This window comes from Malurus melanocephalus, unplaced genomic scaffold (genome assembly GCF_030028575.1).
Source record: "Malurus melanocephalus ecotype Western Australia unplaced genomic scaffold, MMel_1.1 scaffold_1001, whole genome shotgun sequence".
Taxonomy (NCBI): Eukaryota; Metazoa; Chordata; class Aves; order Passeriformes; family Maluridae; genus Malurus; species Malurus melanocephalus.
In genome coordinates, this window is record NW_026624233.1 from 38782 (window position 1) to 57224 (window position 18443).

The window sequence follows — 18443 nt, forward strand, 5'->3', positions numbered from 1 at the left end:
ATGTCCAATTTCTCATTTACACTGCAGATACTCATCCCTTCACCCAGTCTGTGGAAACCAAACTTTGTAATGAGAGGAGTTCTAAGGAGGGAAAAAGAGACAAATCCTGCTCATCTCTCTGTAGTGCTCAGTGTTCCACATATGCTATTTTTGCCCTCTGATTTAAAAGAGATATATTACTGCTTTAGATAACTGCTTACATGAGGAACAGAATAAAACAAATAGTTTAGAAATTCCTAATTGGCTTTCATCTATTTGCATATAGGAAACTATGGAAAATAWGGGTAAGAAACAAATACATTACAGAAATTAATTTAAAAACCAGTCAAAACCATTAAAGAGCTAAATTCAGTGCATAGTTTATTTGCAAGAAGCTAGCTACCCAGCTCTAACTGTAACTACATGTGACAAATCAGAAAGAAACAAATTGACTTAGGAGCTCCTAACCCTTGTGACAGAACATTCAACAGGGCATTAATTTTTAAAAATTGAGACCAATTTGCAACAAATATGCCTCTATTTTATTTCAATAAATAAACTTTTTTCTCTGTACAAAAGTTGGAAAGGCTCAAGTTCATTAAAACATAAGCCCCAGACAAAGCGTGTAAGAAAAATGGTGTCAAAGAACAAAGTTCAGGTGAAATTCTGCATCTGCTGCGTATAAAATACTCCACCCACACTTGGCTGAGTCAGGAGAGAAAGGAGCCACACACAGCTACTTATTTCTGCTGAGAGTTCTTTGCTTCTCAGCGTGCTCCACGATTTTTTCTTCCACATAGAGCCCCTTCCTCTTCCTGACCGCGTTCATGTATTTACGGGCCTGGTTCTCCGAGTCTGCCTTCTCCCCAAAGTGCAAATATTCCTCCTCYGTGGTGGGCACCCAGAACGGGTCACTCGAGATGATCTAAAAAACAAAAAAGCAACAGTCAAGTGCTACAGAGGCTTCTTAGCTTATTTGAAATAATCTCTGCTGAAGCAGAGAAACAAAAGGCAAGCAGATCAGATTGTCTGAAAGCCTGCATTAACTACTGAAGCARAAAACAGGAATTAAGTAAGAAGCCCTTCTTGCCCTAACAATCCCACAGTAAATTTTCCATTTCTGCAATTATCTGCATAGTTTTCTTTAAAAGCAATTTTAATTGCCCATCAGCAAACAGTGCCAAATAATGTTGAGAAAATTCTCAATTTTCAAGAAGAAACCCTTTATTTAGGGGATTATCTCACTACAGTTTTATTAGAATCTAWCAGAACTGAAGATTTCTCCTCATTTCTGTGCCCTATGCTTTCCAATCCCCATCCCGAGWTGGACAGATGGTTTAAAAATCACTTTTTCTAGTTCTAACATATTTAGCAGAGCTGTTCTTGCAGCTTTTTAGCCCTCCTCTAGAACAGATTTCAGATCTAACATGATCAGAGAATAACTGGACATGCCYTTATCCCCAGCCCATAATATCTACCCCACACTTTTGAGACTACCAGAGAGGGTTTTATAAAGAACCCTAAATATGAACATTAGGAAGGGATGGATGGAATCAACACCAATTGTGTTACACAGGTTCCACTGCAAATTTCAAAAACACTCATTTAACCTGATTGTAGATTTCCTCACAAGATGCAGTTACAGGTAATATATTTTCACTAAAATACTCCAAGGTAAAACCAGATTCATTTCTTAAACAACATCCTCATGTAAAAGCAGTACAGACAAGTATTAGCTACTGCAAGATCATGGTAGGTGTAACAGTTGAGCATATAATAATTTCTATAATAATAATAATGTCTATAATAATAATAATTTCTATAATAGTATTAATTTCTATAAGAATTTCTGAAATATTAGCACTAATAACTGACAAGGAGAGAACAAATTTCCATAAATTACCCATTTTAGCCTAATGTTATAAACCTTTTCTACCATTACAAACTTTTTCTTCTGACAAAKCCTTTCAAATTGCCATATGATACTTCAACCTAAGCAAAATTTCCTGAAGCTCAGGTTACACAAACCAGCAAGAAGAGGAATTCCAAAATTATGACTGCAGATGGATGATCTTCCCCCAGAAACGTTGACAATTGTGAAGTCCTAAATTAATACCTCATCTTAAATAACTCCTAACACAACCAAACAAATTATGGTTTATGGGGAGTTAGGAAAATGACTRTGTCAGTTTAGTTTGCACTAAGCAATACTGCAGGTTCAATCCTGCAAAAAGGGGATGTGMAGCTCAACCAACACAAACAGCTCCAGTTTGCCACAGTTAAACACTTGCACAGTCTTGTTAAATTAAGTGGGTATTACTGGTGCTAAAAGTGACAGCCAATCTCAATTATTTACATGGGAAATGACTATGCATGGGGTTGTCTGGCTGAAAACCAAAAGCAAATAGAGCTCAGAAATAAACAGTCAGAAAAYTCAGCTTTCCAAATTTTTCTGTGTTTATTTTTACCATAAACGTAAGGACTGTGTAAGCACAGAGGAATCTGCCTGAGTCACAGCCACTCTGATTCTTGCACAGGGCCTTGGAAGCAATGCACAGAAACCTAAAGGGGATTCCTTGACAGYTCACATTGATACAAACAGAACACTCCTCACTCTGAGACTCAAAGTTCTACTGTTATTTCATGTAYTAGAAACACACAAAAAGGGCAGTGAGGATTGCATGTTGACCTGATGAAGCCGTAGTGATGCTCATCCTGAACATCTTCATGATGTGAAGCTACCAAGGACCTCCACTTTCATCATCTGAACAAACAGAAATTCCCAAGGCCAAGGACATGTGAAGAGGAAAAGGTGATTCACTCTCAATGGATTTGCTTCAGACTGTACTGCTGAGGGAGGTTATAGAGCCACAAACTGGTAAATAAAGGCTGTCACTATGCCCTTGGATGACATTCTTTATACATTGGCAAGACATGTAACACCCAGAAATTATGCTTGGAGAGAAGCAGTGAGACAGCGATTCTTGCAGAATGAATAGAAGAGTCCAAAAGTAAACAAAACTGAACTTATGGATCTAATCTACCTGTAAATATTTAGATACTGTAGTGATGGATGTTTAAGAAAATCCCCAGGTTTGACAGACTGGCTCTCTCAAAGATTGATGGAAGACCTGCTCTACCATTTTTCGCATTGGATATTTCTTCCCCTGACAAGAATTCTTTAKGCTTTAACAGGCCTCAGGAAAGTCAGGATAACAGCTCAGAAGTATGTACTATTTAGTATTTATTAGCCAGCAAGGGTAAATTGCTGCCCAGGGTTACAGAATCCCGAGTGAACYTTGTACTCTGCATATTGCAGAGCAGTGTTGTAAAGAGGTTAATGAGGCTTCAAAGATCTACCTCAGCAGCTAGCTTGAGTTCTCACACACACTGCTTCTAGAGCAACATCTGGAGGCAGCAGAAAATTTCTCTGAGAGGGCCACACCTACCTAAACAGTGCAGATCCAGCACAAGGATGRATTAATCAGCACACTGTGTAAGCAGTGAGGAAAAGGAAGCCGCATGTGCTGGAAGCTGGACCATCATCTGTGCACCTCCTGTACAAAACCAGTGTAACTCTGATGTGACTGCACACATTCAACAAAAATGTAAGTTCTGAGTGTGTGAGTGAAGGCAAAGACACAAACTAGGCTGTTGCTCTTGATTCACATCACATGAATGAATGAAGGCAAATGCTCAGAGCAGGTGGCACCATCATTCCCCACGCTGTTAATACAGTGCAAGCCAAAGGAAAATTGTTCCAAAGCATTGCCATCGATGTCCTGACAATGGCAACTGCCAGAATGGGGGGATGGGTTTCAAGAATCAGAGCTAAGAAGCTTTTTGGGACCTGAGGTATTGTTTGTATTCATGGGAACCACATAGTGATGATTCTGGAATTTGTAATGCCTAAGTGATTGAAATTAAGGAGCATTTTCAATTAATCTTCATTGATTTACTTTCTAGAAATCTTGGGTGATATAATTTGTTTAAAGTATGACTATAAGCACATGAGTAGAATTCCATTATGCTTAAAAGAAAAATAAAAACCCCAGTCAAATGCAWGAAGAGTGTCCCATCACTCACTGCAGAACTATGAGCCTGTTCTAGGTATAAATAAAACACTGTTTATAATGTAGTCAGCTGGGATTAGGTGTTTCAAAGGAAGTGAATAGATTACTTCAAATATTGTAAGTGAAGGGCATTCTTTAGAAGAAACCACTCTAAAGCGAGATATTTCATTAAATGTAACAACTATTCAAACCAACACACCCAAACAATGAAGTCTCAAAAGATTTGTTTAGTGAGAGCATGCAGAGCAGCACAGGCAAAACAGATGCCACTCTCTGTTAGCCTAACAATCACACATTAATTATTCAAGCTATAAATGCTCACATCTTTATGAGAGCCATAATATGAATACCTGTAATAATAATAATAATCAATAAAAATAGATGTACTATGAGCATACTATGTTAATACTGGAAGATGATACAGTGTGTACTAATTCTGYAAATGATTATGTAAGCTCATCAAACTTTTCAATAAGACATGAGTTAGAGCAGACCACTGGCAATTCAAGGACTCGGAATTTTAAGCCTTAATTTGAGGATGATTTATCATTTGCATTTCAGTGTCACCCAGATGGCTGCAATAGGGACCCTGGTCCCATTGTCTCGGGCATTTCACCAAATGATGGTAAGAAACAGTTTCTGCCTGAGGCAGCCTAATTATGCAAAAGAAGGCTGAGAGAAGCACCAAAAGCAAACAGAAGGGATCTGCCTAGTTCATCCAAAAGGTCAGGCACATTTGGGAACRCAGCCATGCTCCTAGGAGCATTTCCCCTACTGGTCCTTACTGTCTGATGAAGACACAAAATTTCTTTTGAGCCAAATATCATCAGTGTGGAAAATGCTTTAGCTGGACCATGAATAGAAAGAGCAGTCTCACACTGTCTGATGGGGATTTTAAGACCAGCAAGCAACATGGCCTTTGYGAACTGCTTAATGAGAAATCCTAAGAAACACTAAATTCAGTGTGACTGGGYACTACCACAAGCAGCCATCAGCATGCCAGGAAAAACACAATGSCAGAAGTTCTTTTTTCTGTTAAAAGAGAAATTAAAAACTCAGAAGAACTGAGTTTCAAAGATGATGTGGGCTTCAGTGGGTCAGAATCATTTCTGCCTTTGAAAACTTGATGGCAGAAAGATAATTCAAGAGGATTTACAGTTCAAAGCAGCCAAAAGTATCCTGTAAGTCAGAGCTACCATTCTCAACATAAAAAGATCTTAAAATGCCTAGAACATACAAGAACTCCTCTTCCAAGAAATWTTGTAATAATGAACATTTACACAGTTAGTTATAAAATAAACTCATACAAGCTTATTTTGGCTCACGAGCATCATCCTTGTTTGTGTCTCAAACAGTGACAGCTAAGATGTAGCCTTGACTTCAGCCAGTAGCTGCAAACAGGAATTTGGCAATTGGAAATATAAAAAGGAGATGTGTGGCTCTAACTGTTGCATTTTTTTCCTATTACTTAAGAAACATGTATTGAGAAAGAGAATTAAAGTCCCACCCCTACCATTTTTATTTACTGTTTCAATTAGCTTCAGAGGTCCTGGCCAAAACAATGAGCTTTTCATAATTTGAAAGGTTCCAGGTTACTCCTAGAATTCATTTATGCGCCCAACCTGTCACTGGTGCAATAATGGATGTAAAGTTACAGTTCAAACCTAAAATAGATTCCCTCTCATCACTTCAGCCTGCTTCCTGTTTAATGTAAGCCTAACAATCTCATCCAGCAACTTCTATATTAAGCCCCATCTTCCGAGCTGTAAAATKACTTACAATTTGAAAGGCATGAAATAAAATTCAGAATATAAAACTTCCACATTCAGAAGTCTCATATTCCTAGCAATTATTACAAACAATCCTTCTCTTACCTTTCTCCAGAGCCCTGAGGCACGTTCTAGGCACTATTCTACTTAGAAGGGATAATGAAAAAGAATTCTGATGAAATGTGTTTACAGTTCACTCATGCCCCCTCAAGAATAAAAGTAGTTTAATAGCCAATCTTCATGCAATTTCAAAGATGTGAATTAGCAGGAATACTACACATTTCACAACTTTACAGCTAGTAGATGTCTTGACAATTCTTGCTGAAAATTCAATCAGCATCTGAATAGAGCCACACACGTTATTTTTTTAACTTATAACACAGATTTCCCAAATGGGATGAGRGTTCCATTATTGTAAGGATTGTGCAATCACAAATACTTTATTGTTCAAAAACCTTATGATTAAGATAAAATGACATGACTGAGCAAAAGACTTAACTGCAAAGATCTGAGAACAAAGGAAACAGGCTCAAACAAAAAAGGTGTATTATTCATTCAATGATTAAAAATACAACTAGCTCATAATTATTCCAAAGTTAAATATTTCAAACTAACAATTCARTAAGAAAGTTTATATTGAAATCTAAGGAATTATTGCCAAGTAAAAACCAACACACCTAATATTTGCCTAACTTTAAAAAGTAATTTGCTTAAGCTGGGACTAAACTGAAAGCTCCCACTAATGGTTACTTGGTGCTGTCCTTTACAGGCAGGAATAAATTGCACAAGCATGTCAGAAGAAATTAATAAAAAAGGAGTATCTGATAAGATAGACCTTGATATATGTATTGCTCCATCCCCTGGGGCTGGAGCAATCTAACTACACAAAATACTTTCATTAACTGCAGAAATAAAAAAGGCAATATCATTTCCAYAGAGACCAAAATGGTTTCATTTAAATGTAGACTCTATCACTGACCTTCCCGTGTTTAGAGYCTACAAATCATGTTACTGAAATATAATAAAAGAGTGAACTGAAACCTCAATTCTTTAAACATACTCTATGGGTGTGATTTCCCTGAGATTAAATGTTTAGAAGTTSAAAAATCCCCCACACTCTCTATTTCACTTCGTGTAAAATGGGGTTAACCACACATTAGAAGGAATTTGTGTAGACAAATACATGTCCAGGTATTCAGCTAATGAGCTGAGCACACTGAGAAAACWCCACCAGCACAGAGCTCATTCTGAATGCCATGGAAGGGTTTGGAGAGAGTAAAATTAAAGCAGCAAACAGCAACACAGGAAATGCACAAAAAATCAAGGAGCTACTGCACTTTCTTCCCATTTTTAACACTAAGGAAAAAAATGTTTAATATTACACGAAGTCCACATCGTATTATCCTACACAATGGTGCATTAAATAACAGAGATTCAAATAAAATGCTGGTGTTTGTCAGGTAGATACACCCACCATAATTCACCAGCAAAGTGACAGTGTCAGTCACACCCAACACCTGATGTAACTTTGGGCAGAACACAAAGAGAAGAGACAGCAGCTGAGACACAAACCATTTCTCATGGTTCTCTGTCATATTACCACTAGAGATCCTGAAAATTGTATTTATCTAGCAATTCTGTTGATGTGAGAGTACCATGCACTCACTGCACACAGACAGCATTACTAGCAGTTTAATAAAAGGCTTGTTTAATCACAAAAATATGTGAGCATGGCTTTCAAGGAGACAAAGAAACCCAATCCTCCCCCAGTGACAGATTTCCCAGGTGGAAAGGTGACTGGCTTACACAGTAATTTTTCTTACTACCAATACATTTAACATACTAGCTGCAATTACAATCTCTCCCRGGAGTCAATTTTAGAAAATGCTGCCAGTTGTTCAAATCTCCCTGTCCTGTGCATCTCTATAATTAGGTGTGAACATTTTCTGCTGTGAAATTCAGAACATCTGACAGTGAATGTGCACACCAAGGCCTGGGGATGGAAGGGGAGGCTTGRGAGCCTCAGGGTTCACATTTTCACTCAGTGCTGGAGCACAGGAGCTCCAAATCCTAAAGAAACTRGCACAAACAATGGTTAGCTGGAATTGGTGTCCTTCTGGCTGATGTTCCTGTAGGGCACTGATGTCAAGGCTGTTCAGACAATACCAGTTAARCCACAAAACCTCAGCAGCTGCACTCCAGGAGAAYATCCAGACCTGCCAAGATCACTGCACACAGTGCTGCCAACACTCACTGCTCTGAGATCCCTGACCTGGAACCAAGATCCCTACACTCAAAAGATGCAGTTCAGCTATTTCTTTTGTGTGTACACCATCTATGCAGAGTTGTCTTTTTTTTTTTCTTTTTCTTTTTTTTCTTTTTCTTTTTTTTCTTTTTGCATTCTGTGCAGGTCTGTTTTTCCCTTTGTGGTTTATGTGATGCTGGACTTACACACGAAGATGAAATGAATCAATACAGAGGAGAGGTAAGAAAGTCCCTGGTGCCTGCATTTACTAACACCACCAAAGCACCACTGCCAAGCAAGACATAATGTACTTTTCCAAGTGTACTATTTCAAGAGCTCTTTTAAATCCTCTTCCCAACTCTCTCGTTAGCACATGGCCRCTTTGCAGAGGTCCTCCTTTTCCATTACCCCCCACATAAAATTCCTCAGGCAGTTACCACAATTCCTAACAAAGAAATATTGTCAGTGGAGTCTTTTACAGATGCTACCTAGAGGACAATTTAGCTGTGGATGAAGAATCCACACCACGTAAAAAACCAGCACACACTTCACAGAAACAGTGGTAAGCAGCCCAAAGCTGGCAACTGCAGTGTCACTGACCTCAAAAATCTGCACTTGGTTGGACTCAGAGACTTCACATTTGAGGTGACAAAATAAATCAGAAGATCAAAGAAACAAGCAAACAAACAGACCTTTTCATCCATTTGCAAAAGTTTCTATTGTTTTCTAATACCAAATAAAGGAATACCTGACCAGAACAAACAAACAAACAAAACCCCCCAACCGATCCCAGAAAAACCTGTACTTTGAATTATTTTAAAAATTTAAGGTGAGAAGTTTATACCCACTGACTCCTGCCCTTGAACTCGTTTTTAGCTTCTTCAGTGGAATCTTCTGAGGAGCYCTACAATGCAGGGTTTGTCTTGAACAAGAAGTTTTGATTCACAGCCTTGTCTTTTCTCCTTGCAGATCCACTCTCCACACCACAAACTGCACTGCACTCTCAGCTGGTGACACTCCTTACCAGATTTCCCATTTGCCATTTCCTTTACACATTCACATTCAACTCTTCATTTCTTTAACTAAAGATGACCAAAGGGAATGATTCTGTGGACACCACTACTTGCTATCAACGGACTGAATTTTGAAAGAATGAGATCTATTCCATTTAAAGCATGAAAATTTATGTTGACTTGGAATATGGAAGGACAAGTGCCTCCTAGACCTTAAGAGGTTAACTTTCATGTGCATTAGATTAACTGATACATTTATTTTCTGTTAGTGGTCTGTTGGGGCTGTTTTGTGGTTTTGGTTTTCCTCCCATTCTCCAAACAAGTTTACCAGAGAACTCATGAAAAAGGGCACATAAATTCAGGAAAATACATTTACAAAGAATCAGTTTCATTTATGAAATATTTACTTTCTATTGAAATAAAAAAGCATCCCATCTAAACAAAATACAAATACATTTCTGAATAGCRTATCTATAAAACAAAATAACACAAGGCTACTTTTCTCCTCAACTCAAAAAGGAATTAATCAAATGTCTTGACCAAAACTTAACCTTTTCCACTTAYTATTCCAGTCTGCCACATCTACAGGAAATAGATCACCAAAACAGATGGAGTGAATAGATATTTTTACCTCCCAGTGGCTGAACACCAGCTGTGGACTGGCCAGGCCACTCGTTCTCTTCCTGATTTCATCAGCAAAGCCAAAGCTTTCTGCCACTGGCAGGACTGCCTTAATAATGAACACATCAGTGCCCTCCTTCATCTCCTCCTGCAGCACTCTGCCTTCCCTCYTGGACAGCACAGCATACACACGGCCTGCAGAGACACAGTTCAGGTGAGATCAGCAACACAGGGACATTCTGAACACAGCAATTTGCTCAGGGAGTTTCAGCTCTAAGTAAAAAGCACAAGTTTTTGGGCTAAAATTCCTTCTTGTAAGTCTGTCAATGAAGAGGACCCACTGAATTCAAGCAAACATCTTCTGCCACACAGTGTGCAGAGCCATCTGAGTAACATTTAATACATTCTCACTGCTGTAAGAATCCATCTAGGTCCATTTCATACMATCATATGACTCTTTTCAAGAGGCATTTGTTAGATTATGTGCCTAACTCACTTTTTTTTTTCCTTATAATCACATATTTGAGAATCATTACTAAGAAATGTTATTGTGTTTTAGGAACTGTATCTTAGCTACCATTAGAAATTTGCTTGGGTCACCATATCCCTACATGGTATTTGCTCTAGAGAGTGGAGTGCTATTCTAATCACAGAAAACTAGTCTATCTGAAATACTACATATTTATTAAGTTTAATGGATTTAATTRGTTTGTTAATTAATTCAGTCTCAAGTTAGTCATGGATAATTTCAATTTTCTTTCTTGGGTTACTATCCAATCCATTGAAATGCAGTGTATATGTCATGGAAGTAGCTGGTAAAATGCCCATGTTTGACTTCACAGCTGGCATCATGTTTTTAAAAGTATTTTACAGACAAAAACTAAAAAATACATGTTGATCAAGATAATAAACACACAAGAAAACCTGAACACTTGAAAACACTGTGTTCCCCTCTCCTTGTTCCTGTCCTCTGCTTCAGTTCAGTTTATTTTCACTGTCAGGAAGGTCTGATGTAAAAAGGTTTATATTCTGAGAACACAGAGGACCTCACTTTTCCAGGAGCCAACATCTCAAAAAGAAGCAGATCAATATGGAGATACATTAAACTTCCCAGGTACAAATGTATGGAATGCCCAAGGAAAGAATAAAGGTACAAAAGGTTTGACATGTCACCTGCCAAGGCTGACTGGAGAGAATTGCAGCTTCTCACTTCTCCTAATAACAATGCAATTTATTAGCTTAAGTTTCACAATAAAATTAAACCCATGCATTTGTAATGAGCTAAGTGCATGTGCAGGGCTATTACAACAAATTCACAGTCATTAGACTGGACTAATTTGTTTGCATGTCTGAGTCCTACCTTACACTCATTTTRATATAKATATGTATATATTTATGATTTAGAAAGCCATGCTTCCATTTGGGTTTATGGCACAATTGATGASCCAATGAATGTGTATTACTTTACTGTAAACAATCATGCTTTTTGGCTACTATTTTGGAAAACAGTCATTTACAGTGTTTTTGTKGTTTAAAAATTGTTATCTTGCCTGCAAGTTGGTGTAGAGAACTCAGAAGCATTTCTGGAACAGCAAAAAGTGCAGTTTTGACAGGAATTSTTACACATTAGAAAAGAGTTTGGAAAGCCAAAGATCCATGTCAGAATAGGGGGTGTTTAGGGTAATGTGTCAATAAGCTTATGGCAACACACCTTTACCCAGGGTATCTCCAGAAAAGAACAGGATCATGCACCTGTGCAGAACAGTTGCTCCTCAAAAGCATTTTTATTACATACAACTGTAATTTTGGGTCTTTGGACTGCTATTATTGTGCTTGTGTGCACAACAGCTGAGATTTTTTTACAAGTAACCAAATATTTAATTATTGTATGTGGGATACACTTAAATTTCTGTCATGATTAGTACAGTCTAATTAAAACTGCTGATAGCATAAGTGAAATGGAAGTTAAAGAAAATTTTGGTGCATTGGATCAGACTCAGCGTGCAAGCAACTCCCATGGAAAACTCCAAGAACAAATCCAGTTAAGTGGTGTCATAAGTAGGTCATGAAAACAAGTTTAAGTAGGTGTAAGTGGTAAGGTAATATAAGTGACACCATTTGGCATGCACTGGGTTCAGCAACTATTCCAGAAGGATATGGATGCTACTTAAGAACACAAAATTACCAACTGGACCACAACAATGATTTAATATTCCTTTTCCTGATTTTATTTCTACACTATTGTATTTTAATACCTTGATATGGCATTTGCTAAGATCCTGCACTCCCTTTGCAAACAGGTCAAGCTTTCCATCTCTTCATGGAACTAATGCTTAATTATGAGGCACAGTATTGCTATTCATGGCTCCTGGTCTTACAAAAACTTCATCAAAAGGCAGAATTTTGTATCTTGCACTTCAAAAAGGTGTAGCATTGCTGTTTATGTCCATATTCAGATCAGCAAGAATGCTAAATTCTCATTCAGAATAGTGAAAATAGCACTGGGGAACTACACAAGACTCCTGACAAAACCTTTAATGAAGTTCTGCCTTCTGACCCAGACCCAAACCTCACCTTGGAAAACAGAAAGCAAATTTTTGKCAAAAATTTACCTAAAACTTCAGCAGTAGCCATGATTTCACAGGTGTACATGGCTGCCATGAGTCTCTGTGGCTTTGCCTGCAGAGCRTAACGACAGGCTTCCTTCATGGTGGCAATCAGCTGCCCAGAGAAGGGGCCATAACAATCTGCAAGCAGCACTTCTCCTTTGTGTTTACTCATTTTCTCAGCTGAGTCTGCAGCTCCTGCTGTCCTGGGCTGGTCTTCATTCACTCTGGGCCCTTCCTCAGTGCAGCTGCTTGCTCCAGCATTATCTTCACACTGCTGATGTTCTGTGTTATCAAGCTCTCCTGAATCCTGCCTGCTGTTTGGCAGCACATCCCCAGCTTTATTTATTTCCCATTTTTCCACTGTAAAACAAACACCCATGAGAGGCTCTTCACACATGGGACCTGAAAGGGTAGCCAGCTGAAATCCACTTACTATGCTGTTGTCAAAGTCTCTGTATTTACCTACTTCTTTCACTGAGTTCCCAAGGCACTGCCACACAGACCTTTTATAGCCCCCAAAATTATGCAACAAAATATTAGGCCCACACTTCCGTGGTCCAAACGACCAGATCTGATCAACAGCATTTCTCCATTTTCTTCCCTGAAGATTATTCTCCAACTTTTGTTTGAATTCTTTGATTCTATCAAGAGTCTTCTGATTTATCTCATGTGTTTTTTTATCTTCATTCAGAGATGTGTTGAGCTGTTCCATAGTTCGAATTAAGTCACTGTTTTCTTCCAGAAGTCGAGTCACCTCCTCAGGAAGGGGCAGTGCTCTCACACTGAGAGTAGCTTGTTTATTTGGAGTATTAATTGTAACAAGGCCATCTGAATCAACCTGAACTCCTTCAGGAATTTTATTCTGGTCCTCTTTTGCTTGGTGTATGACAGCAACTTTCTGCTGTTTTCCTATTTCTTCATTCACCATATCGACTTTGGGAGGTCTTGTTATTGTCTCTCGGAAGGGTATGATAGGAGCAGATACACTGATCTGTACCTTTGCAAACCTGCAAAATGAAGTTTAAGAATTAGTTTAAAATCTTGAAAAGTTTTAAACTTGGGGATGGGAGGTAGAGCAATGGCCCTAACATGGAACAGATGCTCATGAAGAAATTTGACTGCAACATGGATTACTACGTAAAGCATTTCAAACTCAAATTTTATGTACTTCAAAAAAGAAGCATTGCCTTTTATGTCTTCAGAAATACTTGGAAAGGAACTCAAGAAAATAAAAGCAAAAGCACTGCTATGCCTCTGCATAAATCACCCCCATCTTGGAAACTCTGTTCTCTGCCCTCAAATGGAACAGAACTAGAAAAAAAAAAAAAGAGAATAAAGATGATCAAAGGAACACAAGCATGAGAAGCCTTCAGATGTTCCAAGGGTACAACAAAGATCTACAAAATCACGTGGGGCATGGGAAAGGCTGGCCAGGATTAACTGACACCCAAACCACAAAGATCCCTGGACTGAAAACCACAGAGGCTGGGAAAGCATCACAGCTCCTCCAGTTTCACTGCTGCTGCTGGTGTTGGCCACACTGCTCAGACCAGCACTGGGTGGACTCTTGGTGTGACCCAGGACAGCTCCTCRGGGAGGGAGAGCCTGGGAAGATGAAGCTCTGGGTGACTGAACAGAGCTTTGGCCTTTTGGGCTGATAACCACTGCTGTAAAAGTTTCATGCTCTAAGTGATGCTTTGAAGTCAGGTGAAACATTTTAGATATGTCAAATGTCATGAATGATGGCAAGAATAAAGGAAGAATTATTTTTTTATCTGACAGACTCAAAGATCAGAGTTGTGTATTCTTCTTAACCATCCATGAGTTCTGAGCAGGTTCATTAMACCTCAGGATGCCACAAGCACAGAGTGGGTTTGTGCTTTGGTACTTTGGAACTCTTAAAACATTTTCTCAAGGATACAAGTAAAGGATACAAAATGGTCACTTCTGACAGGCTATCACTCTCTGAATAAATGCCAAATTAAATGATAACTCATAAAAAACCCCAAAATTATGTACACAAAACAAAAGGTTTGGAATGCAAATGTACATAACACACATTCAGTTTTACAAGCGATCCAGTCCAATTTTCAGAAGAAATTACTGGTCTCTGATATTAACTGAAATGAGTATGAGTACAGTAAGACAAACATTCAACCATTCATCAGGTTTGCTTTTTGGTTTAGAAACAAAATGACTGTAAATGTATATGGCAGAAGTATCAGAATGTTTTAGTAAATGAAGTTACATGAAGGGATTGTCTCAGATATCTGTTCTTTTAACATTAAAAGATACTAAATACATCATGTGTGCTTGCAAAAACACTGCTCATGAATGAGATTAACATTTGAAAAAGATAATCAATGAGAAGAGGCACAGGATAGAGTGTGCACATACAGCTTTGGWCTTGGTGCTTTATAACTTTTCAGAGTTCATTTATCAGACATGSTTCCCTCAGTTTTTATTTTGTACAAATGCCACATTACATTCTTAATTGGACTCCTGCACCTWCTGCAATTTGTAATTTCTAGAAAGTGCCCTATGTGTGTTAGATGCATAGAAGTGATAAGCTAGAGGCTTTTGCCAGACTGCAGATAATTTCATAGCTACAAAAAGGTACATTTGGAATCTAATGGCAAAAACTGTTGGTGGACAAAGCTCTATTTTACCAGAATATAAATCAAAGATATCCATCTGACAGAGAAATACAACAGACACCTTCTGAACCAAAAATATTTCYTCCTCCTTGCCCCTCTAACCTTTCTTTCAGGTCATCCAAGCAACGCTGAAGATGAACTTCTCCTGCTGTCACCAGCACATGTTCTCCTGTCTCCTGGATTAAAACCTGCACACAYGGATCAGCCTGGTTTAAAAGCTTCATCCCTCTGACCAGCTGAGGCATATCACCTGGCAAAACAGGGTATATTAACAAAGGAATGCTGGGGAAGAAAGGCTTGAAATAGGATGGACTTGAACTGAGAAATAGTAACACTCATTTTCATGGAAGCCTAAACACAAATAGGTATTTTAGGAAAACGCAAAAACTTTCAGTGGGCAATTTTCTGCTTCTGAGTCACACAGAGCAGCGTGGTTTAAGAGCAGTGACTGAAAACATAAGCTGTACTCAGAATTTGTCACCAGCAATTTCTGTACTGATGACAAAATTCACATCATGCAATTATAACCATGGTACACACCACACTTCAATGGATTGCACATTTTTGTTTACAAAGCTTTACAACGGGTTTAGCAGAACAAGTCAGCTGCTGGCCATGACTATGTTATCTTGCTTCCCATACACAAATAACCAGATACAGCTCATGAACAGCTCACAACCAATAAAACCCCTGAATTTTATTGATATGAAGTGATTAAAAAATTCAGGCCTTCACTCGTCATTTTCACAAATTATCAAATCATRGCTTTCTTATCTATTACAAGTTTTTAAAGTCATCTTTCAGCAAATAATTGCATTTTCTTGCAATCTTTCATAAATAAGTGCAGCCATTTCTAAATTGCTAATGCTTAAAATGCTCCAAATACATAAATAATAACATTAACTTCATTAAAATAAAAGTTAAAAGTATTCCATATGTATTGCTTAGAAGGTGTAACAGCGCATAAAGCACAGGAAGGATTTTAAAATAGCTGGAAGCCACTAGAAAGCTTTAAAGCAATTAAAATCTGAAAAGGGGAAAAATCAGGAATGTGAGAGCTGTTCAGTGAAACAAATCACAGCTGTCCCTAAAATGAAGGTGTTTGAAAAGAGTTGTCTTAAAGTTAATGGAGAATGAACAAGCACAGCTGAGTCAAATTGAGCTAGATTACATCAAAGCTATGCATAAACACCTCGTGTCAGCAGCCTTTCATAATGAATACAATTTAAAGGAATTAATTATGAAGTCCTTTTTTTATTTTACATATGCACTAGAGAATACCCCAGGGCTTTCCAGGAATGTGTATTCATATTCAGAAGGAAGAGTGACATTAAACTTGTCATTCACTTGGAGACTATTAAAAGAAATATGATATTGTTTATTTACTGCTGAGCTTGTGAGAGTGTAACAGAAAAGCATCCTTGAAAAATGAGCATAAAAATAAACAAAAAGTGACAAAAACGCAGTGTTAGTTCACATTGCCAACACAGCTGAACAAAGACTTTTAACTTTGTCTCTGCATTTAAGCTCAGAGTGCTGAGTACTCTTTTTTTTTTTTTTTTCTTTTAGAGATTATGGTAACCATACAGGAAGATTTTGACATGAATGTGCAGACAAGATGAGTCACTTTTCCACGTAAGCAGATGCAGTTCTGATGCAGGTTTGATGTGGCAGTTCAATGCACACACATGTGACAATGAGTTGGGGCCACCTCAAGATTACAGGAGCTCACTGGGCAACTGCAATGGCCACATTTGGCTTCTTCCTGTTATTGTAAGCAACAGTGAATTTCAGGAAACTTCTGCCAAGCAGAAGCACCTTTCAGGCTTCTGTGCCTCTAACAAATTTAGTTCAAATCACAAACTCAAAAGTTATCGAGGAAGAGAAACTAAGTGACAGAGGAGGAGGAGAAACTAAGCTTCATCTCTAAAGCAACAAAAATCACCCTCAAATTGGTCAGTAGTTCTAGAATTACATTCCTTTAACATTTTGAAYTTAATACTACACTCAGCAGAACCAGTAATTTCCAATACTTTTTTTGAAGACTGCTGTAACAAATGTAGGCTGTACAATATATGATTATCTGTTACTCAAACACACGAATCAAACAGCTGCCAAGCTGTCCAATAGCTCTCTAAAAAAAACATGTAATCTTAGTGTAAGAGTATTTTGCAACTGAACATAAAGCCAGTTATTTTGGTTCTACCAACACTACAACAACAAATGGAAATTGGGCTGAAATTCAAATAAAGGCAGAGATATCCCACTGGGTTTGGAGAAGTGGGGTGGGGACATCAGGGAGAAGCAGAGCTGCTGAAGTGCACCACACATACAGGATGGCAGCAGCCAATAGAACACTGGATGTGCTCACCCTCACCTTCACAGGAAAGGAACAGGAAAGGAGTGCAGGATCTTAGGAAATGCCATATYAAGGTATTAAAATACAATAGTGTAGAAATAAAATCAGGAAAAGGAATATYAAATCAGAGTTGTGGTCCAGTTGGTAATTTTGTGTTCTTAAGTAGCATCCATATCCTTCTGGAATGCAAGTTGCTGAACCCAGTGCATGCCAAATGGTGTCACTTAYATTACCTTACCACTTACACCTACTTAMACTTGTTTTCATGACCTAAAAGGAYACAGCAACTTCTGCTGTGCCTGCTCAGCTACAGAGACACGAGAGAGGCACTTGGAACAATTCACATTGCCCTCCAGGCAACTACAGAWCAGTTTGCTACTGGGCAGGTGTCTGAATGAGATCCCAAACAGCCAAATCACTGAGGGCTGCACTGCCTCCACCCTGAGCAGGTTCCCATCCCCATCCTCCTGAAGCTCACTTGGATGTTTGGGTTCCACAGCCACTCGCACAATCGGGGTCGCTTCGAAGTTCAGAGGTGTAAATGGAGGACAAGCAGGGGATGTTGACAGTGTGGCAGACTTCAGCACAAAATCTTGCAGGCCTCCTATTCCTAATAGAAATTGGGGAAAAAGCACAAAAATAATCATCCACTGTCATATTAAATGAGACCAAAGACATGATCATCAAGCTTTAAAAAAGGCCAAATTATTCTAATCACAGAAGTAAGATTCAAAAATTCCTCACTGTTCATACAAAGTATCTGTTAAGACACTTGTGCATAAACTGGGTTCAAATGTYTCTGGTGTGACATTTGATATTCAATCTCACAGTTCCCATTGCATTCTCTCAGTGTTTTAAAAGGCATGTTTATAGCTCTGAAGAACAGAAAGGACATGAGGAYTTTTTTCCCTTCTAATATGTCCAAGTCTTTGTACAGCTCAGACTAAATTCTGGTGGTTTAAATTTAGAAAATTTGGATGGCAAGAACCCTGCAATGGTCATCTAGTCCAACCACCAGTCCAAAGCACGGCGAACTTCACAGCTGGATCAAGTTGCTCAGGACCTTCTCTACTCAAGTTTTAAAAACTTTTAACAGTGGAGACTGCACAGCCTCTGCT

General features: G+C 38.5%; 1 protein-coding gene across 4 annotated transcripts in view; it reads right to left on the reverse strand.

Annotated features, from left to right (window-relative positions):
- Window positions 1–283: 283 nt before the first annotated feature.
- Window positions 284–18443, reverse strand: part of EFL1 (elongation factor like GTPase 1) — a 56955-nt gene continuing 38795 nt past the window's right edge. For 3 of the 4 annotated variants that reach the window (XM_057386589.1, XM_057386590.1, XM_057386591.1), the window contains exons 16-20: window positions 17804–17935; window positions 15069–15216; window positions 12313–13316; window positions 9711–9895; window positions 287–904 (exon numbers count right to left, since the gene is read on the reverse strand). In XM_057386589.1, coding sequence (XP_057242572.1) covers window positions 716–904; window positions 9711–9895; window positions 12313–13316; window positions 15069–15216; window positions 17804–17935 — 1658 coding nt within the window. In that variant the 3' untranslated portion in view covers window positions 287–715. Of the gene's footprint in view, window positions 905–9710; window positions 9896–12312; window positions 13317–15068; window positions 15217–17803; window positions 17936–18443 lie in introns of all 4 variants that reach the window. The other variant, XM_057386592.1, reaches the window with a different exon arrangement.